This window comes from Haematobia irritans, chromosome 1, assembly GCF_050003625.1.
Source record: "Haematobia irritans isolate KBUSLIRL chromosome 1, ASM5000362v1, whole genome shotgun sequence".
Lineage (NCBI taxonomy): Eukaryota > Metazoa > Arthropoda > Insecta > Diptera > Muscidae > Haematobia > Haematobia irritans.
This window is the reverse complement of record NC_134397.1, coordinates 73,112,080-73,135,549: the sequence shown is the minus strand read 5'-3', so window position 1 is coordinate 73,135,549 and position 23,470 is coordinate 73,112,080. Positions and strand designations below refer to the sequence as shown.

At 33.1% G+C, this 23,470-nt stretch overlaps 2 protein-coding genes and 1 long non-coding RNA gene across 4 annotated transcripts; 1 reads left to right on the top strand and 2 right to left on the bottom strand.

Annotated features, from left to right (window-relative positions):
* Positions 1-606: 606 nt before the first annotated feature.
* Cks85A (Cyclin-dependent kinase subunit 85A) lies at positions 607-12,555 on the bottom strand. 2 transcript variants are annotated; one of them, XM_075290761.1, is made up of 2 exons: positions 12,441-12,555; positions 607-1,419 (listed from the first exon to the last, which is right to left on the bottom strand). In XM_075290761.1, exons 1-2 carry the CDS (start codon positions 12,461-12,463, stop codon positions 1,164-1,166), a joined length of 279 nt encoding a protein of 92 aa, XP_075146876.1. In that variant the 5' UTR covers positions 12,464-12,555; the 3' UTR covers positions 607-1,163. The 2 variants fall into 2 exon arrangements, with proteins under 2 accessions (XP_075146876.1, XP_075146875.1); XM_075290760.1 differs by lacking the exon at positions 12,441-12,555 and adding an exon at positions 2,428-2,606.
* A 166-nt stretch (positions 12,556-12,721) lies between these two features.
* On the top strand, positions 12,722-21,635 carry TMEM216 (Transmembrane protein 216). Its single transcript, XM_075290759.1, has 2 exons — positions 12,722-12,938; positions 21,280-21,635. Exons 1-2 carry the CDS (start codon positions 12,722-12,724, stop codon positions 21,471-21,473), a joined length of 411 nt encoding a protein of 136 aa, XP_075146874.1. The 3' UTR covers positions 21,474-21,635.
* Positions 21,151-21,767, bottom strand: LOC142221180 (uncharacterized). Its single transcript, XR_012717964.1, has 2 exons — positions 21,634-21,767; positions 21,151-21,469 (listed from the first exon to the last, which is right to left on the bottom strand). It is a non-coding gene; the product is annotated as an uncharacterized LOC142221180 (long non-coding RNA).
* Positions 21,768-23,470: the final 1,703 nt, after the last annotated feature.

The following is a 23,470-nucleotide window of genomic DNA, read 5'->3' as shown; positions in this document are numbered from 1 at the left end:
TCAGAAATATCACCAGCATTACTGAGGAATATCCCCTATATTCCACCCCTGAAAAACATTGGTCGAAACTGGGCTTGAATCCACGACCATGTATATGCAAGGCGGGCATGATAATCATTGCACCACTGTGGCTCCAAATCTATTTATGGTACCACAAGAACAAAAATCGTATTCTCTCATGAATCAAATAATGGTCATATATTTCTAAAATATTTTTGCGAACTCCCCCCAATAAGGTAGGTACCTGTTACCACTAATTTTAATAGAAATAACTTAGATCTGGTCGGATATTTCAAAAAGATGACTTCCGCCCTAAGACAAGTCCATGTAAAATTAATTCTAATCTGATTTTGTTCCAATTCCGGGTCCATTTTCATTGCTTTTGTTTGTTAGGGTATACCAGAAAGAATACATTAATTACAATTCCCCTGCGTCACTCTTAAAACACACATTTTTAATTTGGAATACCAACTTAAAAATTATCAGGTAAGAAACATGGAATATATCACTTGTAAGACGAGCATTATAACCATTCTATCCCGCCAACTTCTCCATGAATAATTGTATAATCTATTCAATTGTTTTCCAAATCTAAAACACAAAAAATTACTTTACAAAAGTTTATTAAAGCTTTTTAGTTTTCTTAAAGTAGTATGTTGGAGGATATTTAAATCACCGAAGAACGATTTCAAGTAACATAAAAATTATTTAAAATATAATACAAATACTAAAGTAGATACATTCTCCTCACGACAAAGTGCATTCTGTATTTTATTATTCAATACATACATATTTTCTCATATAAAAGTGTATTTTCCTTTTAATGGAGTATTTATTCCATTTTGGCTAGCATACATAAACGAAACTTAAATATATGAGCGATACCAACAAGTAGTAATCCAAATAAAGATTAATTCATAGACTCGTTTTATACGAAGCAATAAACCGCATGCATAAGATGCCTTGTCAGTTCATTTTGTAGAACTAAAAATTAGGAGGCATCACGTTTAATTCTTACTGTGTATAAAACCATAAAAAGATATTGATATCAGAAAAACTTAACGAAATCGATCAAAATTCATAATTTCATATAAAGTCATTAAAACACAACAAAAGTTTATGAATAATGGAAAGTAAATGGCCATTGATGCAATTTAATCTAATTATCCTTGCACAGAAACATTGCTGCTCGAAATGTGTGTCTCTGCATTTGTCGATGTTCCCGAGGCCGCAGCTGTTGAGGGATCTGATAAATCTGTGCGTGGGCGTCGGAACAAAATAACATGCGGTTCAGGAGCATGCATCATGTAATGTACCCAACCAGGGCTTTGTTGCACCCCTAAATTTCTCCACTCTGTTTCGGTCATCAAATGCGATTTTGGAACCAGTTTTGTAAGGTCCGAAGGCAAAATAACATGACTGTAAGAAAAAATGGGAATTAATGTTATAGAAATTAAAACAATAAATAATTAAATGAAACATTTTTATACGGAGGCTCCACGCAAATAAGTATTTTTAGCGATCAAGTTTAGTTGTGGATGAAAATTTATGTTGGACGAGGCTTATGGACATCTCTTCAATGATTTTTGTAATAGCTGAGCTTTCATCCTAAGAAGGATTGAGCTAACCAAATTAACATCTCTCTAGCTTTTTATACCAACTACATATAGCCTTTCTATGAACCGAAACCAAATTGGGTTAATATCGTTAAATCACTCTGACAATTTAAACATTAAATGGTGACAGGTTACAGCTTGTGATTTAATTCGACCGAAATTTTATTTCATCGGCCGTTGTTCAAGACGTTGACAAGACATATGGTTCTGTGTACAGACCAGTAGATCTATAGATAGTGACCAAAATAATGCTTTATGAAATTTGCGTTACACAGTCAAATTATAAGTCGAAATGTAAAACTACTAAGGACCCGCAGCCCGATAATCAGGCTCACTTAAACTATTCAGTCCTTTGTGGTACCGCAAATGGTGAACTTCTTTCTTGTCAATGAGTGCTGCCTATGTATAACTCAATGACAAGGACCTCCTTTTTATAGCCGAGTCCGAATGGCTTTCCACATTGCGGTGAAACCACTTAGGGAAGTTTTTGAAACACTCTGAATTGTCACCAGAATTACTGAGACGGGACAATCCACCACTGCAAAACTTGTAGGTGTTCGGTCGAAGTTGGGATTGAGGCAAGGCGGTGATTTTTCATTTTCCACCATATCTATCACGGAATTCCAATAAACTGCTGATTAAAATAACTAACTCGTCCCTTGTAGGGAGGCCTCTTACATATTGACAACTCTATTAAACTTGAGTTTCGCTTGAGATCGTCGAATATCTTACTATTCTCTAGTTCCTGCCTCTTCATGGAGCCTTTGCACCTATGCCGAAATCTGTATGTCGACATATTCCCATTACGTACCGATATTCGTAATCATCATCGTAGTATTTTTCTGAGTATTGAATTTGATCGGCAGGCATTTTAACGTGTATTACAATATTTCTAAATTTGTACGGCGTTTCTTTGTTTATAATGAGTCGATAAATTTATTGTCGGTTTATAATCGATATTAGATATTAAGCAATCGACAACGATAATGAGTAATTTAATAAAGTGCTGCCAAGTTTTAACAACATGTCAAACCAAAGACGTATATAACAATATGTCGCACTTACATATTTGGCAATATCTAATAGATGTCGTCGTTGCATATTGGTCCAATCTTTCACTCATTGGAAAAGTTCATTTCTGATCTTGCACTCAATGGCAGTTTTGCCGTTTTAGGAATTTCTTTACAAAATTGGGCAAACATATTTGTAAAGCGAGATAGCAATTTTATGAAATTTTGTAAAATTGATTTCTGCAAATGACAAAACAAAATTATTAGCACAAACTGCTAATCAATAAGCTAAATGAATACTAAGAATTGTCAAGGAATGCAATGGTTCAACTTTAAAAAAAAAAATATTCATATAATCTCATGTGTAGAAAATTTTATTTATGTATAGGTATGTATACAATATTTTTATAATATTAAATTGAGCCGACGGGCTTTTTGGGCAGCAAATAAATCAATGACTTCTTTAGTCGGCACATTTATTCGGCGATGAACCGAAATTAATGTCAATCCATTGAGTCTACTCTCGCTAGTCGAATTTCTAAGATACGTCTTTAATCTCTTCATTGTTGAAAATGAACGTTCGGATGAGCAGGGATGGAAAATGCTGTACTATAGTACTTTTTTCAATACTTTTTCACCCCGGTCAGTACCGTAGTACCCCCGCAAAGGATTTAGTACCTTTTGTGTAGACATTTTTGAGTCGATATCAGATTTATGGTACAATGGCTTTGAAATATTTTAATATTTTGAGAAAGTCTTTATCAACCTTATTTGCTAATAGTCTTTTATAAATATGGCAAAACAGACATGTTCATATGGGAAGAAAATCTCGATTTTGTAAAAGACATAGTCAAAAACAGGATTTTATTGAACTTCAAGAATGTTTTAGTCGAAAAAAGAATGCGATTCTATATTATCGATTTTTTATTTCGGTAGAAAATGTTGTCAAAATTTTATTTCTATATAGAATTTTTGCAAAATTTTATTTTTATAGAAAATTTTGTCAAAATTTTATTTCAATTGAAAATTTTGTAAAAATTTTATTTCTATAGGAAATTTTTTGCAAAATTTTATTTCTATAGAAAACATTTTGCAAAATTTTATTTCTATAGAAAATTTTTGCAAAATTTTATTTATATAGACAATTTTGTCAAAATTTTATTTTCTTTAAAATTCAGTCTCTTGACAATAATCTTCCAGTGAAATTTTTGTTGAAATTTAGTAAAAAGTACCTTTCCGCTCAAAAAATACCTTTTTTGTACTTTCTTAAAAATTGTATTTTCCATCCCTGAGTTTTGATCCTGACAAAAGTATATTCGACACCTCTTCTAAACCACCATAAAATTATTGCAGTTTAAGTCACCATTCCAGTGAAGGGTGACAAGTGTGTAAGGATACGTCCAACACAGGATGCATCAATAACAAAGTCCACTAGGGGAAAACCAACAATATCCTAAAAAAATCATGAAAATTCTCAATTTACAGCAAATAAACCTAAAAGTGTCCGTATCCTAAATAAATACTCACAATAAGTTCGTTTTCTTTTCCAAATGCTATATTCCTCAAAGTCAAATCTAGCAACACGGGATTCGCTCTCTCACAAAACACAGGTTCAAATGATCAAAATGGCCTCACCGTTCCTCCTTTTGTACCCTCGGCGACTTCCCAACGTCTCGCAAAAACAAAAGGAAAAAATTCCAATAATCAAAATGTCTCCTATTTTCCTATGAAAGAAAATTCACCACCCAGCGTCACAGAGGAAGATTAGTGAAAGACTATATCTAGACAATTTCAACATTTCAATGTCCAAACACGTCCAAAACATTATAACCTCAGCGGAACAAAATAATAATAATACCAATAAAAAATAAGTAATAACAAAATAAAAAAAATAATTTCACGAAACCTCCTTCATTGGGAGTCGAACCCAGTCTTCCGGCGCGCTGGGCAAATGCAGTCACCACTAGGCTACCAAACTTATAGGGCACTGTTAAGCCTACAACAACAACAACTTTGCATTAACAGCAGCAGAGAATAAAACATTATAGCAACCAAATATAACAGCAGTGACCTTGTCAAAAGGCCCACAAGTGAAGATACAAATTAAATAAATATTTACATGCGCTTCAACAATTCCTATACTTTAGTTACATGAACTAAAACGCGAAATATTTATCACTTATAGTAGCCGCTAAAACCAAAACTAAATTTGTAAAAGCAGAATTATAATTTATTTGAAAAATTTTATTATAAATTGAATATTTCAAACAAATATTGATACTTTTTCAATTTCTTTTTTAATGGAACCATTAAAGAAAACGATAATGAGAATACAGACCTTAATTTTATTTAATTTTTATAGAATTTAATATATGCTAGAAGCAATCAGCCCCAATAGAATACAATAATTAAGATGGAAACGATCAACGCAAATATTAACAACTTAAATTATATGAGTTTAGGAAACATAAAAAAGATATATACTTTTATATTTGTAATATGATTTCCTTTATTTTATTGCATCAATGTGTGTATATCAAATTCTGCAATTATGATTATTAGCCTCGCAATATATGGTAGACCTGCCGCAGATTTCGAGCCTGATGTGAATGAGGTATAATATAATGTTGTTTTGATTTCGGCTTCCATTGTGTTGACTAAACTACAAGAGTAGCTTAACCAACAGAGGAAAAGAATGTTTGTCAAAATTATTTGGGCAAAGCCCTATAGACTGGAAGATGGTTGGATGTACTGTTGTTTCGGAATTACTACGTTCCTCATCAGCATCACCTACTTGCAGCAAAACTATCAACCAATTATCAGACTAAATTCGGGAAGTTCACTAAACTCAAAGTGAACCACATTTGAACCTTCCTCAAAAGGTTAAACCCAGCGTGAACCGCACTTGAACCTTCCGGAAAAAGTTGTATGATGATGTTGTTGTTGTAATAGTTTTTAATATAGTTTCATCTATTTTGTTCTATGCTTGTGTAGTTCAACTAGTGTCCAGATCAAGGAACTCTGCGGCAAGGATGGGGTGTTCCAGAGTGATCTAGTGGTGAGACGGTTAGACTTAGCTGGGCAAGCAAAAAAGTGACGAGTGTCATGGGGCCCTTGATTACAGATAGGACACACGTCAGCTACGCTGCTATCAATCACTGATAAGTATGAATTGAGGCGGCTGCACTTGCCTGTTCTTAGTTGGGCCAAAACTACCCTGATCTGACGTGGGAGGTCTCTCTCCTCCGGTTTTTCATATAATGGGATACTATCACATACAAAATATTATACGAATTCCATATGCCAAAGTAGCAATTACATCTGCTATCCTATTCCGTTGGAATATATAGGATTTCAGTGTTACGAAATCGCATCATTTTCATCTGTGGGCAATCAAAACTACCATGAACTGCAATACAATATTTTGAGACACTATTCTTATGGACAAGGAACTTAATTAGAAGAATATTTAAATAGAACATATCTGGTGCATGAGTTTTTGATAATTAATCACTTTGCGAATTCGTTAAAACATATTTTTAGTATTTTAGTTAGTTTATTAGTACTGTTTTAATGAAATCATATATATCTACGTAAGAATATAAATATTTAATCCTATTTGCATAGAATTTCAAATCTGGTCTTCGTTGAACGATATCTAAAACAAATACTAACTTGGCATAGCTGCCAATAATACTTTTTTCTTTCCTATATGTTCAGGCAGAAAGTGCAAATTACATATCCTGTCTTTATCGGATATGTCATCAACCTTACACTTCAACTTTTCACACCAGTTCTTGAGCACGTTCCCATCGTTGGGAAATTTATATAAATGTACAAAATTGTTGCATTTAAAATAACACTTTTTAGAAAACATCGTTAAACTTTATATTGTTAAACTTTATACTGGTGAACTTTTAGCGTCTTTTCATTCCCTTTCAATGTACCTTTATTTCGAATTTCGATATAACGGTTAACCAAAGTGGAACAAAAACTAAAAGTGTCCATACACTTATCAGCAATCAAAAAAATATTGCAAGCATAACAGTCAACGTAGAATCAACTAACCAATGCAAGATTACTTGCTCCATCGGTGAAAAAATCATTTTGAAGCCAATATCCACAACGTTTATGGTATAGTGTAGCAATCACTCATAGAAAAATGTTTGCTAAAAACAGCAGTCGATGTCTGCTGTTATATTTTTGTACTTCATGGCCTAATAAACAACAAATTATAAACTTTTTTAGGTTATAAATTTTCCCCAAGGCATATTTAAGAAACAAAAGTAGTTTTTGGTATAGTTTTCACTTTAATATACTTACGAGCTCATAAATACGATCAGCAAACATTTTGTTTGCTCTTATGCCTCAATTCGATAAATATTAAGATTTTTGGTCAAATACTATAGATATTCTTAAAATATTGTTTTAATTATATTAGGGTAGCTCCTACGTTCACATTTTTATTCGTTTCAGCCAAAATAAAACATGTTTTAGTGTAATCGAGCTTAAAAAATAGCAGGAAATGTTTGCTATTCCAGCAAACAGTGACTGCTGTCCCTTTTTAGCAGACTTTCTGCTGTTTTAGCAGACTTTTCTGCTGTCTCTACTAACAAATTTCTTTGTGTGATTGATTTCCCTGTTTTCACTATATCTGAAACAGCAAGTAATTTACTTAAACAAGCATACATTATGTGACAAGTGAACAACCAGGTTGCACGGACATATTTCCTACATATTTTGTTCAACTAGTTGTCGAAAATCAAGAATACAACCCTTCATTAATATTTCACTCAATTGTATATATTGGAACGAAATAAACCTGGTTCATCCAATTGTGAGCAACATCTGTGTGGCCAAAAATATCCCTACTGGAAAAATGAATTTGCATCATCTTTAAAATGAACGTCTTTGCATGTAGTTAACTTGAAATTAATTTAAAGGTAGCTTTTTCTCAATTAGTAGTGGTTGACACTTGGATTGATTTTATATGGACTCAACTAACTATTTTAACATGGCGATGTCATAGGAAGTAGTCAATTGCCCAACTCTCCACTACTTTTAATCAGCTTAAAGTTAATTACCAATAAGTTAATTTAAAGTTAGTTAGTTTTTAATCAACTAAAAGTTAGTTGATTAAAAGTTATCCCTAAAATCTCTATTTTTCAGCTTACTACAATTAAAGGGGTTTTAAAAATTTATATTTTAATAAAACAAACATTTATTCATATAAAAATTAAATCCCTGCCAACATTTCGAGTTGACAATAGGGCTGTTTTCTTTTAGCACTGGATGCAACATTTTATGGGCTATCCAGAACATCGTTGCACTGGTATTCTATCCAGAACATCTCATCAGTGCAAGTCGCGCCGATGTTGCCAGATTGTATTTTGATAAAGTGTCGCTTCTTCGATTCACAATAGCACTTTATTGTGACTAATTTATCGAAAAACAAGAAATTCGAAGTGGTACAGTGTCATAAATAATCGCAGCAGTAAATATTTATTACTAATTGGACCATTTCATACATTAAAAATGCAAGATTTCACTTATTTTCTGTGATTGTTTTTAAACAGCTGATGACAGTGTTGCATATTTTTGGATAAACGAGTAATCTGTTTTCTTTTAGTCCTTCACGGCTTAGGGTATCCAGTGCTAAAAGAAAATAGCCCTAATGGCAAATTTTTTTCTCTGTTACTTTTCTTTAATAGTTAATTTTGAAGAAAATACATTTTTTCAATTGTTAATATAATAAAATTTACCAAAAAAAAATTGTAATGTTATTCTGCTTTTACAGATTTATTTTAGATTTTAGCATCTGAACTTGTACTCAATACCCACCTTAAACTACAAGAGTAGCTTAACCACCTGATGGACAATTTTTATTAAAATGCACTTAGTCAATTTTCATTCTGAGCGCTTACGTGTTAAAAAATGCCTAATGCATCTGAAACACACAATCACCTGAACTCATATAGCAGTCCTTTATGGGCTATAATGTTGAGAAAATGAACAAGGAGCACCAACAAAGGTATACTGTTGACATTTATACAGTTATGTGAAAACTAATAGGGACAGTGCCTACCCACATTTATATAACATTAAAAACCGAACAAAAACTCGAAAATTCTTTCTTGTTTAAACGATTTATTCTTTCTTAAAAGGTTGAGACAAAATTAGAAACAAAATTTTTCGTAATTCAATTTTTTGTGGTTTGTTATAAATTGGCATGATTTACGTGTAAAAAAAAATAAGGACACTTCATGCAAGTTTAAATCTATTACTAAATTAAATAAAACTAAATAGGTATTTATACTGAATATTGTTCCATAAAGCCGTTGCGTTACATTAGTACTTATTTGCGGTTTATTTGTTACCCAGAACAGTAGAACATCTTCTAAGGATTGAAATGTAGCGGTATTTCGTTCCACTTTTCCTGTATTAGATTCCAGAGTTCATCGCAATTTGATGTACACTTTCCCCTGATTGGCCGTTTAGCTTCGTGGCACAAATTTTCTATTGGGTCCAATTCTGAGGATTGTACCACTCATTCTAACACATTGATTTTTTTGTCCTGAAACCACTGCTTTGTGTACCTTATGCTTTGGGTTATTATTCTGCTGGAAGACCCACTTGAGTGTAATATTTTCTTCGATATACGTCAGCATTGTATTTTGCAAAACATCTGTGTAATCATTGATTTCATTATATTCTGTATACGATGTGGGTCCTCTACACATCGTAATACGAGAATGGCCCCATACCATGATGCTGCCACCACCGTTTTGGACCGTCTTCAAAGTATATTTGGGATTTAATTCTTGATGGATAGGTTTTCTTACATGGTGGATACCTCTATCGGAAGAAAACAAGTTTACCTGTGTTTCATTGGACCACAAAATATTACGGCATTTTTTGCTTAGGCTAATCGATTTGACTTTTAGCAAACTTTAATCCTTGCTTAATAGTCAATCACTTCTTATTTATTTAGATGCGATAAATTGATCTTTTTTACGCATAAATTCACACTTCTCTTTATAGTAGGTGTAATTTTGGATTTTCTGCCACGGGTTTCAACGTTGGGAATGTATTTTTTGGCATTTTCGCCATCAGTTTTAGATATATCGAGCATTTTTATAACACTTCTGTACGAATGTCCGCTTTTAATTGTATTTTTAGTACTATTTTGGGTAGCGCGGTCGTATTGTTTATTTCTACTCATTTTTTCACAAAAAGATTTAGCTACCCAGCAAAAAAAAAAAAAAAAAAAAAAAAAACGTCGTCACAAAAGTAGTGAAAGATTTTTTTTGGATCCGGAAGTGGTGAAAAATTGGGGCAGAAGCGACGAATTTAACATGGGGTTGTCATAGAACGGATGCCGACCATTTCAAGAGTCGTTGGACTGAATTTGCAACACTTCTTAAAGTGTGTTTTGTATGTGAATTCAACAATTTTTTAATATTTTGCCAAATAAATAATTATTTTAATTCTCTATGATTTTTAATGCATTCTACCGCTGGTTTGAAACGTTTGACCTCAAATACTTAAAAAAACGCAATTTTTCTAGATTGGATTTAGCATTTTTTTCGACAAAATTTTGATAATTTGTACCATTTTATTGATTCTTACTCAGTTTTTAACCCATTTGGAACAAAAACTGTTAAAATTACCTAATAGAGATATGAAAAAACCTAGTTATAAAAAATTGATTTAAAAGAATTCCCTGTGTATTTAAAATAAAGAACATTTGGGTGCCTTTGGGACAACTTCCAATTTTTTTTTGCTGGGTATTAATGTGAAGCTATGAATATGTACGATTTACATACAAACAGAAAAGGGATTTTAATTTTTAGTATCGTTTTTTAACGCAAACTCAAATCTGTCCTTTTTTATTTTTCACAGCAGAAATCACTCATATTGCAAAGAAAATGTTTTGTTATGAAAACGAAACGAAGATAAACAAAAATTCTAACAGTATTTCTTAACGTCTTCTACACATATTGCACACCAAATTTTTTTTATCAAAAATTCTTTCATCCTTTCCCTTTATATGAATTCGTAAACACAAGAGACGGTGAATGCAACTGTCCTTATTATTTTTCTCACTACTGTATATACAATACGTGATAATGCTAACGATATTAAGAAAACCGTTATTAATTAACGGATATGACAGGAAAGGAAACAACATGGACAGAGGCGACAATACATCAAAAGATGACCCATACTAATTCTAATGGAGTACATGAGATTTTCATATAGAAATTTGTATATGTGTGCTATGTAGGTTAAATTAAAATCAATTAAATTGTGTGTAAATGTTAAAATGTGAATATAGTACCATTAATGTTTGACACTAGTTTCGTTCGACCGTTGAACTGTATATTCGGTTAGAGAACAAGGAGAAAAACGGCCAAAAAGGAAAAACAAAAACATATGAATAGTTTTTCTCCACCATGGAATGGAAACCGAAAATAAAAACGAGTGAAGGTGGTCATAAAAGTGCCGATGAAGCAAGGAACCGTAAGAAAAAAATATGAAAACAAAAGTATACGAATTAGAACGAGCAATACTACTTTTTACGAGACGATGGCAGCAGCATAGAACACAAAAGCAATTTCCAAAAACAACACTAAAATAAAAAAAAAATTCAGTGAACACAAATTTGTTGTGTAGTTATTTTTGTACTTCAGAAAATATCGAGGAAAAACGAACACAATCCATATTATGGATGGGATAGACAGACACATCAAGTGTGTAGTGAAAATAAATAGTCCAAAAAAATAAAATTCCATAGGAAACAAAAAGCTGAAGTGGGAGTTAAATTCCATTTCAATCAAGTGCAAAAAGAAAGTGTTCTTCATATATGAAACAAATGAAGTTGATATCGCAGAAATTTCGTGTGCCTGTTTTATAAAAAGAAAAAATAAATTGCAATTACATACATTAAGAAAGTCCAGGGTAGAATATGAAAGAAAGATAATGTGACTCAAATAATAGAAAACTAAAACACATGTTGTTCCAATACAAGGAAACAATTCAAAAGTGAAATCATTGCTTAAATAAACTTTTTTATATTAATTTTGTGTGAAATTCCTGAGATGAAAAAGAGCCCTAAATCTAATGAAATCCCTTGACAACCTGAAACTAACACCCGCGCATCTATATACTTACACACACTCACACGTACCTCAAAGTAAACGAACAAAACAAAGATGCCTTTGGTTTTGAGATAAACTAAGAAGGCTATACCCTGACACGCTCTCTTTCTCATCAATATCTCGGTTTCAGAAGTGCTTGAGTAAATAATCATAATTATCAGAAAACAATGTGATAAATAACGGGATTCAAACATTACTCAGGCTCATATACAATGCATAACGTGAATGTCAAATAACAGTAACAACGTTAATAACACCGCTGCCTTCTCTCTCACCATTTGCCTTTATCCAATAGCACGCCTTTACCGATATTAAACATAGCGAATAATAACAAAAACAAAAAAAGGAAAATAATCAATTACTAATCAAAAAGAATAAAGAAAACGCTAATAAAAATACAACTAAAAAACTTTTAAATTACATCAACTAAAACCTATTACTATTTTTGCCATCGTAGCATTCATAGCTGTCATCAAATATACCACCACTACAATAATATACCCAGTAAGGTCGTTGTCACACTTGGCTAGAGGTTTTCGATGACAACTATTGGGCCACCACCACCCGCATTGAGCACAAATTATACCTTCTATTATAGAACCCCCTGAGGAAGTCCCTTGAGGATGCTGTCATTAACATTGTAATTCACTCACCAAATTACCAAAGTAGCGCACATATTTAAGGGGTGTAAACAAAAAGTATCTCCAATTGTCCTTTAATCGTAACCAAACAGTCCCAAAGTAATTCAAAAAAGGGTTACTGCTCGTGTTATACACCAACAATAAGAAACAAAAGAGCAACGTTGTAATTTCAACAGGAAACCGCATTGTTTGTTTTGCTTTTGTTGCATATAGTCTTGAATACAAAAGTCTAGTATCTATCGGTGACACCACAATTAATCAACGTAGCAGCGTTATAGTTTATTGAAGCAATCATGGAAGCCAGTCTTATGTATGAGATACTGATGTATCTGAATTCGTTTTATTTTGGTCTGTACGCCGCCTTTAAGGTTTGTGTCAGCATTCTCAAGTTTATCCTACTGACGTATCCTGAGAATGCTGCATTGCGCGAAATGATTTTATTGTTGGTTATGTGTGTCCTGGAGACGGTTCGAATTATTTTGGGTCGTCGGAGTAGTTTAAGTGCCCGCGGTAAGTATATTTTAATATGTGAGAAGGTGGTTATCGATTGTCAGTCATCTCCACTACATAGTATATCAAGTAGTTTGCTTTAGTTGGTCTTGTAGTTTGCAAAGAAAAAATCACAATATTGGAGTATTTGATATCTATAAGTAAACAATCTGACAATAGTGATAAAATCAATTTAAGTGGGTTGTAAAAATATTAGAATATAAGGTGATAAAAAAATTGGACGAAATTACCCATAAGAAATGCATACAACCCAAAGGAAAGTTTAGTGTCGGGCGGGGCCGACTATGTTATACCCTGCATCACTTCGTAGGTCACAATTTCGATACCAACTTAAATCCTTCGAATTAGTTGGGTGCAATATATAAAGGTCAATGTTCCCATATACTTATGTATATTTAAATCTGAATCGATTTGGACAAAACTTTTTAGACTTCTACAAATTTCCAACGCTTAAAATTTAAATCGACTCATGCCTTGGGGCGGAACACAATGTTAGTAAAAAAAACAAGTAAGGAAAGTCTAAAGTCGGGCGGGGCCGACCCTTCACCACTTTGTAAATCCAAATTTTCGATACTATATCAAAACCGTTAAATGTGTTGGGTGCTATATATAAAGGTTTTTGTCCCAAATACATACATTTAAATCTGACTCCATCTGAACAAAATTTATAATCTATAGACTTAAAATTTAGGTCGGCTAATGTCCTGGGATAGTAAAAAATATGGGAAACATTTTAATCTGAACCAATTTTGAAGCAACTTCGCAAAAGTGTATTTATGATTTATCAGTGGATAGATATGTATTAAAAATAAAGGAACATTTGAGTCACTTTTACAAGTTTTCGACTTAGCAGTGGCGATTTTATAAGGAAAATGTGGGTATTTTGGTAATTTTTGCCCAAATCGGAAAAGCATATGTATGGAAGCTATATAGAAATCTGAACCGATTTCAACCAAATTCGATGTATACTTAGTATTTTAATTCTACTCCCTGTGCAAAATTTCACGTAAATCGGACTACAAGGTTGAACTCTGTGGTCATATGACGGAAAATCGGGCGAAAGATATATGGGAGCTATATCTAAATCTGAACCGATTTCAATAAAAATTAAAACACTTGACTACACTACTAATTGTACTCCTAGCGCAAAATTTCAACCAAATTGGGATAAAATTCTGGGGCCATATAAGTCTATATCGGGCGAAAGATATATATGGGAGCTATATCTAAATCCGAACCGATTTCAATCAAATTTGGCACACCTGACTATAGTACTTATTGTTCTCCTGGTGCAAATTTCAAGCAAATTAGGGTAAAACTCTGACTTCTGGGGCCATATAAGTCCATATCGGACGAAAGATATATATGGGAGCTATATCTAAATCTGAACCGATTTGAATCAAATTTTGCATAATTGACTGTACGACCAAGCGTTATGTTTGTGCAAAATTTCAAGCAAATCAGGGTAAAACTCTGGCTTCTGGGCAAAAGATATATATGGGAGCTATATCTAAATCTGAACCAATTTCTTCCAAAATCAATAGGGTTCTATTCTGACCCAAAACAGTGCCAAATTTGAAGACGGTCGGACGGACATGGCTAGATCGACTCAGGGACCCACCCTGAGCATTATTGCCAAAGACACCATATGTCTATCTCGTCTCCTTCTGGGTGTTGCAAACATATACACTAACTTATAATACCCTGTTCCACAGTGTGGCGCAGGGTATAAATATGGGAAATATTTCAATCTAAAGCATTTTTGGCAACTTCGCAAACTTAGACTTAAAGGTATAATACCATATATGTATAAGTTTTCGACTTAGCAGTGGCGATTTTACAAGAAAATATCTGGCATTTAGGCTATATTTGCCCAAGTTGGAAAAACATATATATGCAGGTTTTGTCTAAATCTGAGGTGATTTTGACCAAACACAAATTGAAAAAAATTAAGATTTTTCAGAGAATCTTTGGCCTCCGTGGTCATATGAATCTATCTATATCCGGTGAAAAAAAGAAAAAAAAAACAAATTTGAAGTAGATTGGACTAAAACTGTGATCTAGACTTTGATTACAAAAATGTGTTCGCAGACAGACAGACATGGCGAGATCGATTGCTAAAACTGCAAACAATCTGCTATTTTGGAACAGCACACATACTGCTGAAAAGTCCCCTAAACCTCTCATGCCAGTCCAAAGAAATTATAGATCTCATTAAGCTTCGGTGTCTGCTCTTATATTTGTGTTCTTCAGGGTCCATATTTTTATCACGTGCATGGAAAAGATCCGAGAAATTAAATGCGAAACATTTTATATTTCCAACTATTTGATTCTAAAAAGTAACCGTGAAAACAAGCTGATTTTCAGCTTTAGAATTGAACATAGTTCTTAATTTTATGCCTTAATTAGAAAAATATTCATATTTTTGGGCAAATAATTAATAAATTGTTTTTATTATCTTATGATAGCCTCTTCTTTAACTAAAGCATCGTTTAGTTTAATTGAATATAAACAAAAATAGAAGTTTCTGCTATGCCCACTGACAAATTTCAATTGTTGCATGTTTTAATGGCGGCTCTTAATTCATGTTTCACAGGTGAAAATCAAAAATGTTCACGGTTACTTTTCTTTACTAATATATTATTTATATTACGAAAATTCATGTTACATGCCGCTAATACAGTTTTCCCATGTAATTCTTATTGAGGCAAAATGTGAACAATGGATAACAACGTCTCACGAAATTTTTGATAGCATAAGTACACCCCAAAAAGTGTTAGTTAAATTGTGTAGAAAAATTTACTAAAACATCAAAAAGTGTGCTAAAAAGGACCATTTTTATGCCCTGAACCACTCTGTGGAACAGGAGACGAGATAGACAAATGTAACAAGAATTGAGATAGACACATGGTGTCTTTGGCAATATTGCTCAGGGCCGGCTTCTGAGTCGATCTACATGCAAAGAAAAAAACGTTTGGAAAACAGTTTTCTTTTGTTCGAGAGTTCGGAATTTTTTTGAAAATTTCAAACTTTTATCACCAATTTTTTTTTGTTACAAAATGTTAATTTTTGCAATAAAAATATAATTTTTGATCCAAAACAACAGTCCATTTCGTTTATATCAATCACTGTCCTTTTCTGACATTAAGTCCTTAATAAGACACAATTGGAAGTTTCAAAATATTTATAAACAAGAACCTTTTGGTGTTCGGTCAATGCTGGGATTGAACCCACGACCTTTCCTGTGCAAGGCAGACATGTTAACCAATGCTCCACGGTGGGCAACCAAATGTATGTTCCTGTTAAATAAAGTTTCTTTACATCGGCTCGTGGGCGCCTACAACTTTGATATGTTTGTGCGTTGATGGCTATAGCGATAATTCTGTGTTGATGACAATAACAGATACTGTATGGTCGCGGTTTATTCTTCGTCCAGGCGAAAGGTAAAATTTGAAAAATTATAAAATCGAATAATTTCATCATCAGAACTAAAAAATCTCGTGAAAGTGAGAAAGATTTGAGGGAAGATGCACTTAGCCAGAAAAGAATTTTTCTTGAGTTAGACTGTTTTTACATCATGTAAAAGAATCAACGTTTATCATCAAAAGTATATACTTTATATATGTTCTTTCGATTTGGGCAAATACCCATATATTACACCCAATTTCAGTAATGATTTAACCATATTGTAGTTATATCCTGCACATCGCAATTGTATACATTCCACAGACACGGTTAAAATTAAGTTAAGCCTCCGACATTTTTAAATATAGTCCTACTTGGCCAAATGACCAAACACCCACAATTCGCCACCTATCTTGGTGGAATCCAGCCTGTTTTCTTGTAAAATGGCCATTGGTGATTTGAAAAAAAAAAAAAAACAAGTATATACAGCCGTAAGTTTGCCCGGGTCGAATCTTAAATACCCACCACCATGAATCAAATATTATAGTTTCCTTTCAAATTTCAGGGGGATTTGATGACAGATATTCTCCCAAAGAGATCAGTTCAACTAGCACATTTCCCGAAGATAAATTTAAAGATTTTACCTATGAAGACTATATCAAATTCTAGATTTATAAGAATCAAATAATTCTAGTTTTCACTAACTACGGTTGCTATAAGTCCAAGAAGTAAACTCGGGAGAACGGTCTATATGGGGGACATACCAAAACATGGACCATTACATGCCATTTCGGTACATGTATTTGTGGTCCTACAATACCTCTAGATTTCCAAGTTAAGGTAAATAGCATAAAAACACCTTTATGGTTCTAAAATACCTTTAGATTTCCAATTTTAAGCAAATTGGATAAAAATTACGGTTTTTCTAAGTTCAGAAGTAAAATAGGGAGATCGGTCTATATGGGGGCTATACCAAAACATGGACCGATACTCACCATTTTTGACACACGTCTTTATGGTCCTAAAATACCTTTAGATTTCCAATTTTAGGCAAATTGGATAAAAACAACGGTTTTTATAAGTTCAAGAAGTAAAATCTGGATATCGGTCTATATGGGGGCTATACCAAAACGTGGACCGATATTCACCATTTTTGACACACGTCTTTGTGGTTCTAAAATACCTCTAGATTTCCAATTTCAGGCAAATTGGATAAAACCTACGGATTCTAGAAGCCCAAGAAGTAAAATCGGGAGATCGGTCTATATGGGGGCTATACCAAAACATGGACCGATACTCACCGTTTTCGGCACACCTCTTTATGGTCCTAAAATACCTCTAGATTTCTAATTTCAGGTGAATTGGATAAAAACTACGGTTTCTATAAGCCTAAGACCCCAAATCGGGAGGTCGGTTTATATGGGGACTATGTCAAAACCTGGACCGATATAGCCCGAACTTGACCTGCCTGCACACAAAAGACGATTTTGTGCAAAATTTCAGCATGAATGCTTCATTATTGAAGACTGTAGCGTGATTACAACAGACAGAAAGACAGAGGGACATGGTTATATCGCCTTAGAATTTCTCCCTGATCAAGAATATAGCTTTATATAGTCGGAAATCGATATTTCAATGTGTTACAAACGGAATGACAATGTGTTACAAACGGAATGACAGACTTACCCCATCACCATTCAATGGTGGTGGGTATAAAAATACCCCAAATTTTCCTATACCTTTATTTCATATGTATCTCCGATAAATTTTGCAAAATTGCTTAAAAACGAATTATGATTTAAATATTTTCCATATTTTTTTGTCCAAATCGTTTCAGATTAATATATATGTATGTATATGGGAATATTAACTTTTTTATAGCTTCCAACAAATTTGAAGGATTTGAGATGGTATCAAAAATTATAATGATGTAAAAAGTGGTGCAGGGTATAATATAGTCGGTCCCGCCCGACTTTAAACTTTCCTTACTAGTTTAGGCTCGATTACATGTTTTGCTTTACGAGGGCAGTTCGGAAACTTCTTAGCCTAGCACAAAAAGCGCGGTATAAACAGAAAAAAGTTAAGTGTTTTGGAAACTTCCATCTCTGTTATGAACACATGTTAAATTTTGTTTCGATCTGGCAACTCCTTCATATAGAAACAGGTGTTCAAAAAAGACGCATCCGCATTTTTTTTACAATGGAAAAATTAGAAATGCGTGCTTTCATTAAATATTTACATAAAAAAGGTTTATCGGGACAAGAAATTCATAATGATATGGTGAATGTGTTAGGTGAAAGTGCTCCTTCATATGCAACAGTAAAAAATTGGGTTGCTGAATTTAAACGTGGCCGTACAAGCTTTGAAGATGAACCACGTAGTGGACGTCCTAAAACAGCAACAACAACAGAAATTGTAGCCAAAGTGCATGATATGGTACTAAATGATCGACGAATAAAAGTGCGTGAAATTGTTAATATCATTGGCATCTCAAATGATCGAGTTCATTAAATTTTGCATGAAGAACTACAGATGAAAAAGCTTTCTGCAAGATGGGAGCCGCATTTGTTAACAGTCGATCAAAAACGCATAAGAATGAACATTTCTCTAGCTTGTTTGGATCGTTTTAAGCGAAATAAAATGGATTTTCAGCGTCGTTTCATAACTGTTGATGAGACATGGATCCACCACTATACTCCAGAGACAAAAGAACAATCCAAACAATGGACTGAAACTGGAGGAAGTGCCCCAAAGAAGGCAAAAACAATTCAATCGGCTGGTAAGGTTATGGCAACGGTTTTTTTGGGACTTCAAAGGTATTTCATTGATTGACTATCTGCAAAAGGGTAAAACAATAAATTCAGAGTACTATTGCAACCTTTTGGATCAATTAAATGTACAAATTCGAGAAAAACGTCCTGGCTTACAACACAAAAAAATAATTTTTCATCAAGACAATGCACCAGCGCACAAGAGTGTTTTTACAATGGCTAAAATCAACGAATTAAAGTACGAGTTGCTTGACCACCCACCTTTTTCTCCTGATTTAGCTCCCAGTGACTTTTACTTGTTCCCAAATCTAAAAAAAAATCCTTGCTGGCAAGCGTTTTACCTCAAATGAAGATGCAATTACAGTTGTAAACCACTATTTTGAAGACCTTGAGGAAAACTATTTTAATCAAGGGATAGAATTGCTAGAAAAGCGTTGGACTAAGTGTATTGAAGTTTCATGAGATTATATTGGAAAATAAAAATATTTTTGAAAAACTAACTATTCTCGTTCATTGATAGGCTAAGAAGTCTCCGAACCGCCCTCGTAGTTGAAACCAAAAATTATAGATTTGAGGAAGATGGGAGATTGCGTCATACCAAATGTTGCATTTACCAAAGATTATAGATTTGAGGAAGATGGGAGATTGGCTTGCGTCATACTAAATGTCGCATTTACCAGATTAGTTTAATACATGTTTGTAATCTTTTAGTTGTTTTTAGTTTTTATTTTTTAAATGAAAAAATTAATTTTCTTAATGAAACAATATTAAATTTTAGGCAACAACAAAAAAAAAATACTTTCCCCTTTATGGAAATTTATTTCGTGCTCTTAATTTCTTTTTATTTGCATTTTAATGCTATGTCAATACTTGTCGTATACGCGTTTGGTTCGAGTATTAAACTAATGTGGTAAATGGTTTGATGTGCTCAGTAGCCAATCTCCCATCTTCCTCTTCTATAATCTTTGGCATTTACCAGATTAGTTTAATACATGTTTGTAATCTTTTAGTTGTTTTTAGTTTTTATTTTTTAAATGAAAAAATTTATTTTCTTAATGAAACAATGTTAAATTTTAGGCAACAACAAAAAAATTACATTTTCCCCTTTATGGAAATTTATTTTGTGCTCTTAATTTCTTTTTATTTGCATTTTAATGCTATGTCAATACTTGTCGTATACGCGTTTGGTTCGAGTATTAAACTAATGTGGTAAATGGTTTGATGTGCTCAGTAGCCAATCTCCCATCTTCCTCTTCTATAATCTTTGGTTGAGACAAACTCAATAAACGCAATATATAAACGTTGTTATTGATTGTTTATATTTGACTCCCATAAGAAAAGCTTGAAACTAGAGGTGTGCACGTGACACGAAATTGTCGTGATTCACGAAAATTTTCGTGATTCGTGCGTGAGTCGTGAGTCACGCTCATGACAACAGCGTGAGTGTGCGTAAGCGTGACTAACAAACCAAAATGTCGTGCGTGAGTCACGAAACTAATATCTTTGTGAGTGTGCGTGAGTAACGAATTACACTCACGAAAATATTCCCGCTCACCAACATAAAACGCTTAATAGTTAAATTCAATTACAATTTTAGTGACACCTGGGATATTAAGAGTTTAATAACATTCTCGATTTTAATAATGCTCATGTTTTCAGACAATTCGGTAAGGTAAATTAATCATAAAGTTATTCGTGAGTCACGATATTTTTCGTGAGTCACAATATTTTTCGTGAGTCACGCATTTTCGTGCGTGAGTACAAATTTTCTTTTCGTAAGTGTGCGTGAGTCCTACCAAAAAATATCGTGCGTGAGTATGATTTTTCAGTCGTGAGTGTGCGTGAGCGTGAGTAAACTATTACTCACGTGCACACCTCTACTTGAAACAGTTATTTTCGCAAGAGCTGTATACGAAAAAATTTCGTTTATAATTTTACCACGACAAATTCTATGTTTTGTTAGAATTTGTCGTGGTCTTCAAACGGAGAACAGGGAAATGATTCTTATGATAGTACTTTATATATGATAATCATGGTTTGTTAATTTTCTAAAACAAATTGAATATATTTTATTTTAAATTAGACATTTCATTAAACATATTTACTGATTAAATAGATTAATTCTAATTATATTATTATTTGTTTTTTTTTATTTCTCTTTCCAGCCTGGCAGGCAATAGCATCTGTAGTATTAACACTGCCCAGTCTCATCCTTGTTATATATTTATGTTTTTTCCAAACATCAGTTCTTAAACTTGAAGTAATTATGAGTGCCTTAATGATAACCCTCCACGTAGCCGAACTTGTATTCGCTGGCATGTTTATCTGTACTATGTGTCGGCCGGTAACATATACCTAGCAGTTGTTGGATGCAGCAACATTTGCATCGGAATCAAAATATCAAACAGAAAATGCATCGGCAACATCAATCGCAGCAACAACAAAAAACAACAACAAAATTGCAATATTATTGTCAACAACATTTGTATCTTCAAGCATTTCGAAATATCTAAACGTACCAGCGACCCTACTAACATCAATATCAGCAGCAATATTGTTAAGAATTATTTATAGGAACATCCTTAAACATCCAACAAAGAGACTTGTATGTAAACGTCGACAATTCATCTGTCATATTTGTAATATAGTAAATATAATCTACCACAATAACAACTTCAACACCAACTACAATAAATGTCATAATCGCACAACAATTAATTATCGAAGATTTCAAGGATTCACTATCATAGATGGCCAAAATAAAAGTTGAAATCTTCTTTTTGCCTCGTGAAAGCAATGAAATATTTGAGCCTGTATAAAGAATGCCTTGGGTTAAATGGAGACTATTCACACATGTCACATCGTTTGAGTAGCCAAAGTGTGATTTGTTTGCACAGCAATTTGTACAGTAGTAGTTAAATCATGATCATCATCAACTGGACATTAATATTAAGGTAAGCCTTTAAATGTTTTTCTTTATTTTTTCACTTTTCCCATCCCCATTTAAATAGTTCTTTTAGGTAACATTTTCCTTCACGAATATTGGCAACCTTTATATTTCGATTAGAGTTTCTTTTATTGTGAATTTCGCGACATCTTTGCCCGACACCGAGATCTTTCAGACTAAAATACTTAGATCGTTGATTCCCTAGTTCTTGAATTCATTTGAAGATGAAATGTTATGAAAAGCAGCGCAGCAAGATAGCCAATTTACATCTTTAGCTACTTAAGTGTAATATTTTAATATTGTAAACACAATTGTACAGACATACATTTAAGTATATAGCCAACTAAAATGCAAAAATGTATATCAATGCTTTTTAATTTGGTTATAAAATGTATACATGTATGTAAATATGAACCAACCAAATTTAGCGAGCATAGCTGAAACACTCTCTGTGCAAACTTTCACGTAAATCGGAGTAAAACTATGGCTTCCGGAGCCATATAAGTGCATATCGTGTGAAAGATATATATGGAAGCTACACCCAGAGAAGGAATATGATCACCTCAAACATGTTTTAAGAGCAAAATGTTATTTTTGGGTGGTGACCATGTAACATGTTTTTCGCAACCATGTTATTTTCTCGGAAATCATGTATCTGATTTCGGCAAGCAGGTTATATTTGACGAGAAAATAACATTTTAGTGACAAACATGTTACATGGTCACCATACAAAAATAACATGTTTGAGGTGATCATATTCCTTCTCTACGTATATATATATATATATATATATATAAATTTGAACCGATTTCTTTCAAAATCTAAAGGTTTCTATTCCAAAGCACATACTTGTACCAAATTTGAAGTCGAGTCGTTTGAAGTGAGTCGTCTCCTTCAGCACCCTCAATAAAATCGCCTCTGTAACATATACTCCCAAACATATTCTGCTTCACGCATATATATTTTCAGAATTTGTTCAAACAAAAAAAAAAAAAATTCTTGTAATGTGCAAACATGATATGTTTTATCCTAAGCATATCATTTTTTAAGGCCCAAATAGTTAATTACAGTTTCTAAACATTACAGAAACATACACCTTTATTATATAGGTTTCTTAAATTTTAGACTTTGAGTAGCGGAAGTGAGAAATGTTCCATAAACAAAAACAGGTTTATTCTGTGGACTAAAGTAATCTCTAACAAAGTTTTTCTAAAACTGCATCATTATGCCCTACATCATAGGATGGGGGTATATTAACTTTGTCATTCCTATTGTAACACATCGAAATATTGGTGAAATTCTGAGTGGATCTGAAATCACGCTAACTTCCAAGTTAGCGTGATTTCAACAAGTAATTGTTATTGATGTAGGTCGGATGGTATTGCAAATGGGCCATATCGGTCCACTTT

Coding starts and splice junctions, on each gene's coding strand:
- Cks85A (XM_075290760.1), bottom strand. CDS start 2,486: ATGCCTGCCGATCAAATTCAATACTCAGAAAAATACTACGATGATGAT. Junction 1,420..2,427: donor GATGATGATTACGAATATCG/GTACGTAATGGG, acceptor TTTTTCTTACAG/TCATGTTATTTTGCCTTCGG.
- TMEM216 (XM_075290759.1), top strand. CDS start 12,722: ATGGAAGCCAGTCTTATGTATGAGATACTGATGTATCTGAATTCGTTT. Junction 12,939..21,279: donor GAGTAGTTTAAGTGCCCGCG/GTAAGTATATTT, acceptor TTCTCTTTCCAG/CCTGGCAGGCAATAGCATCT.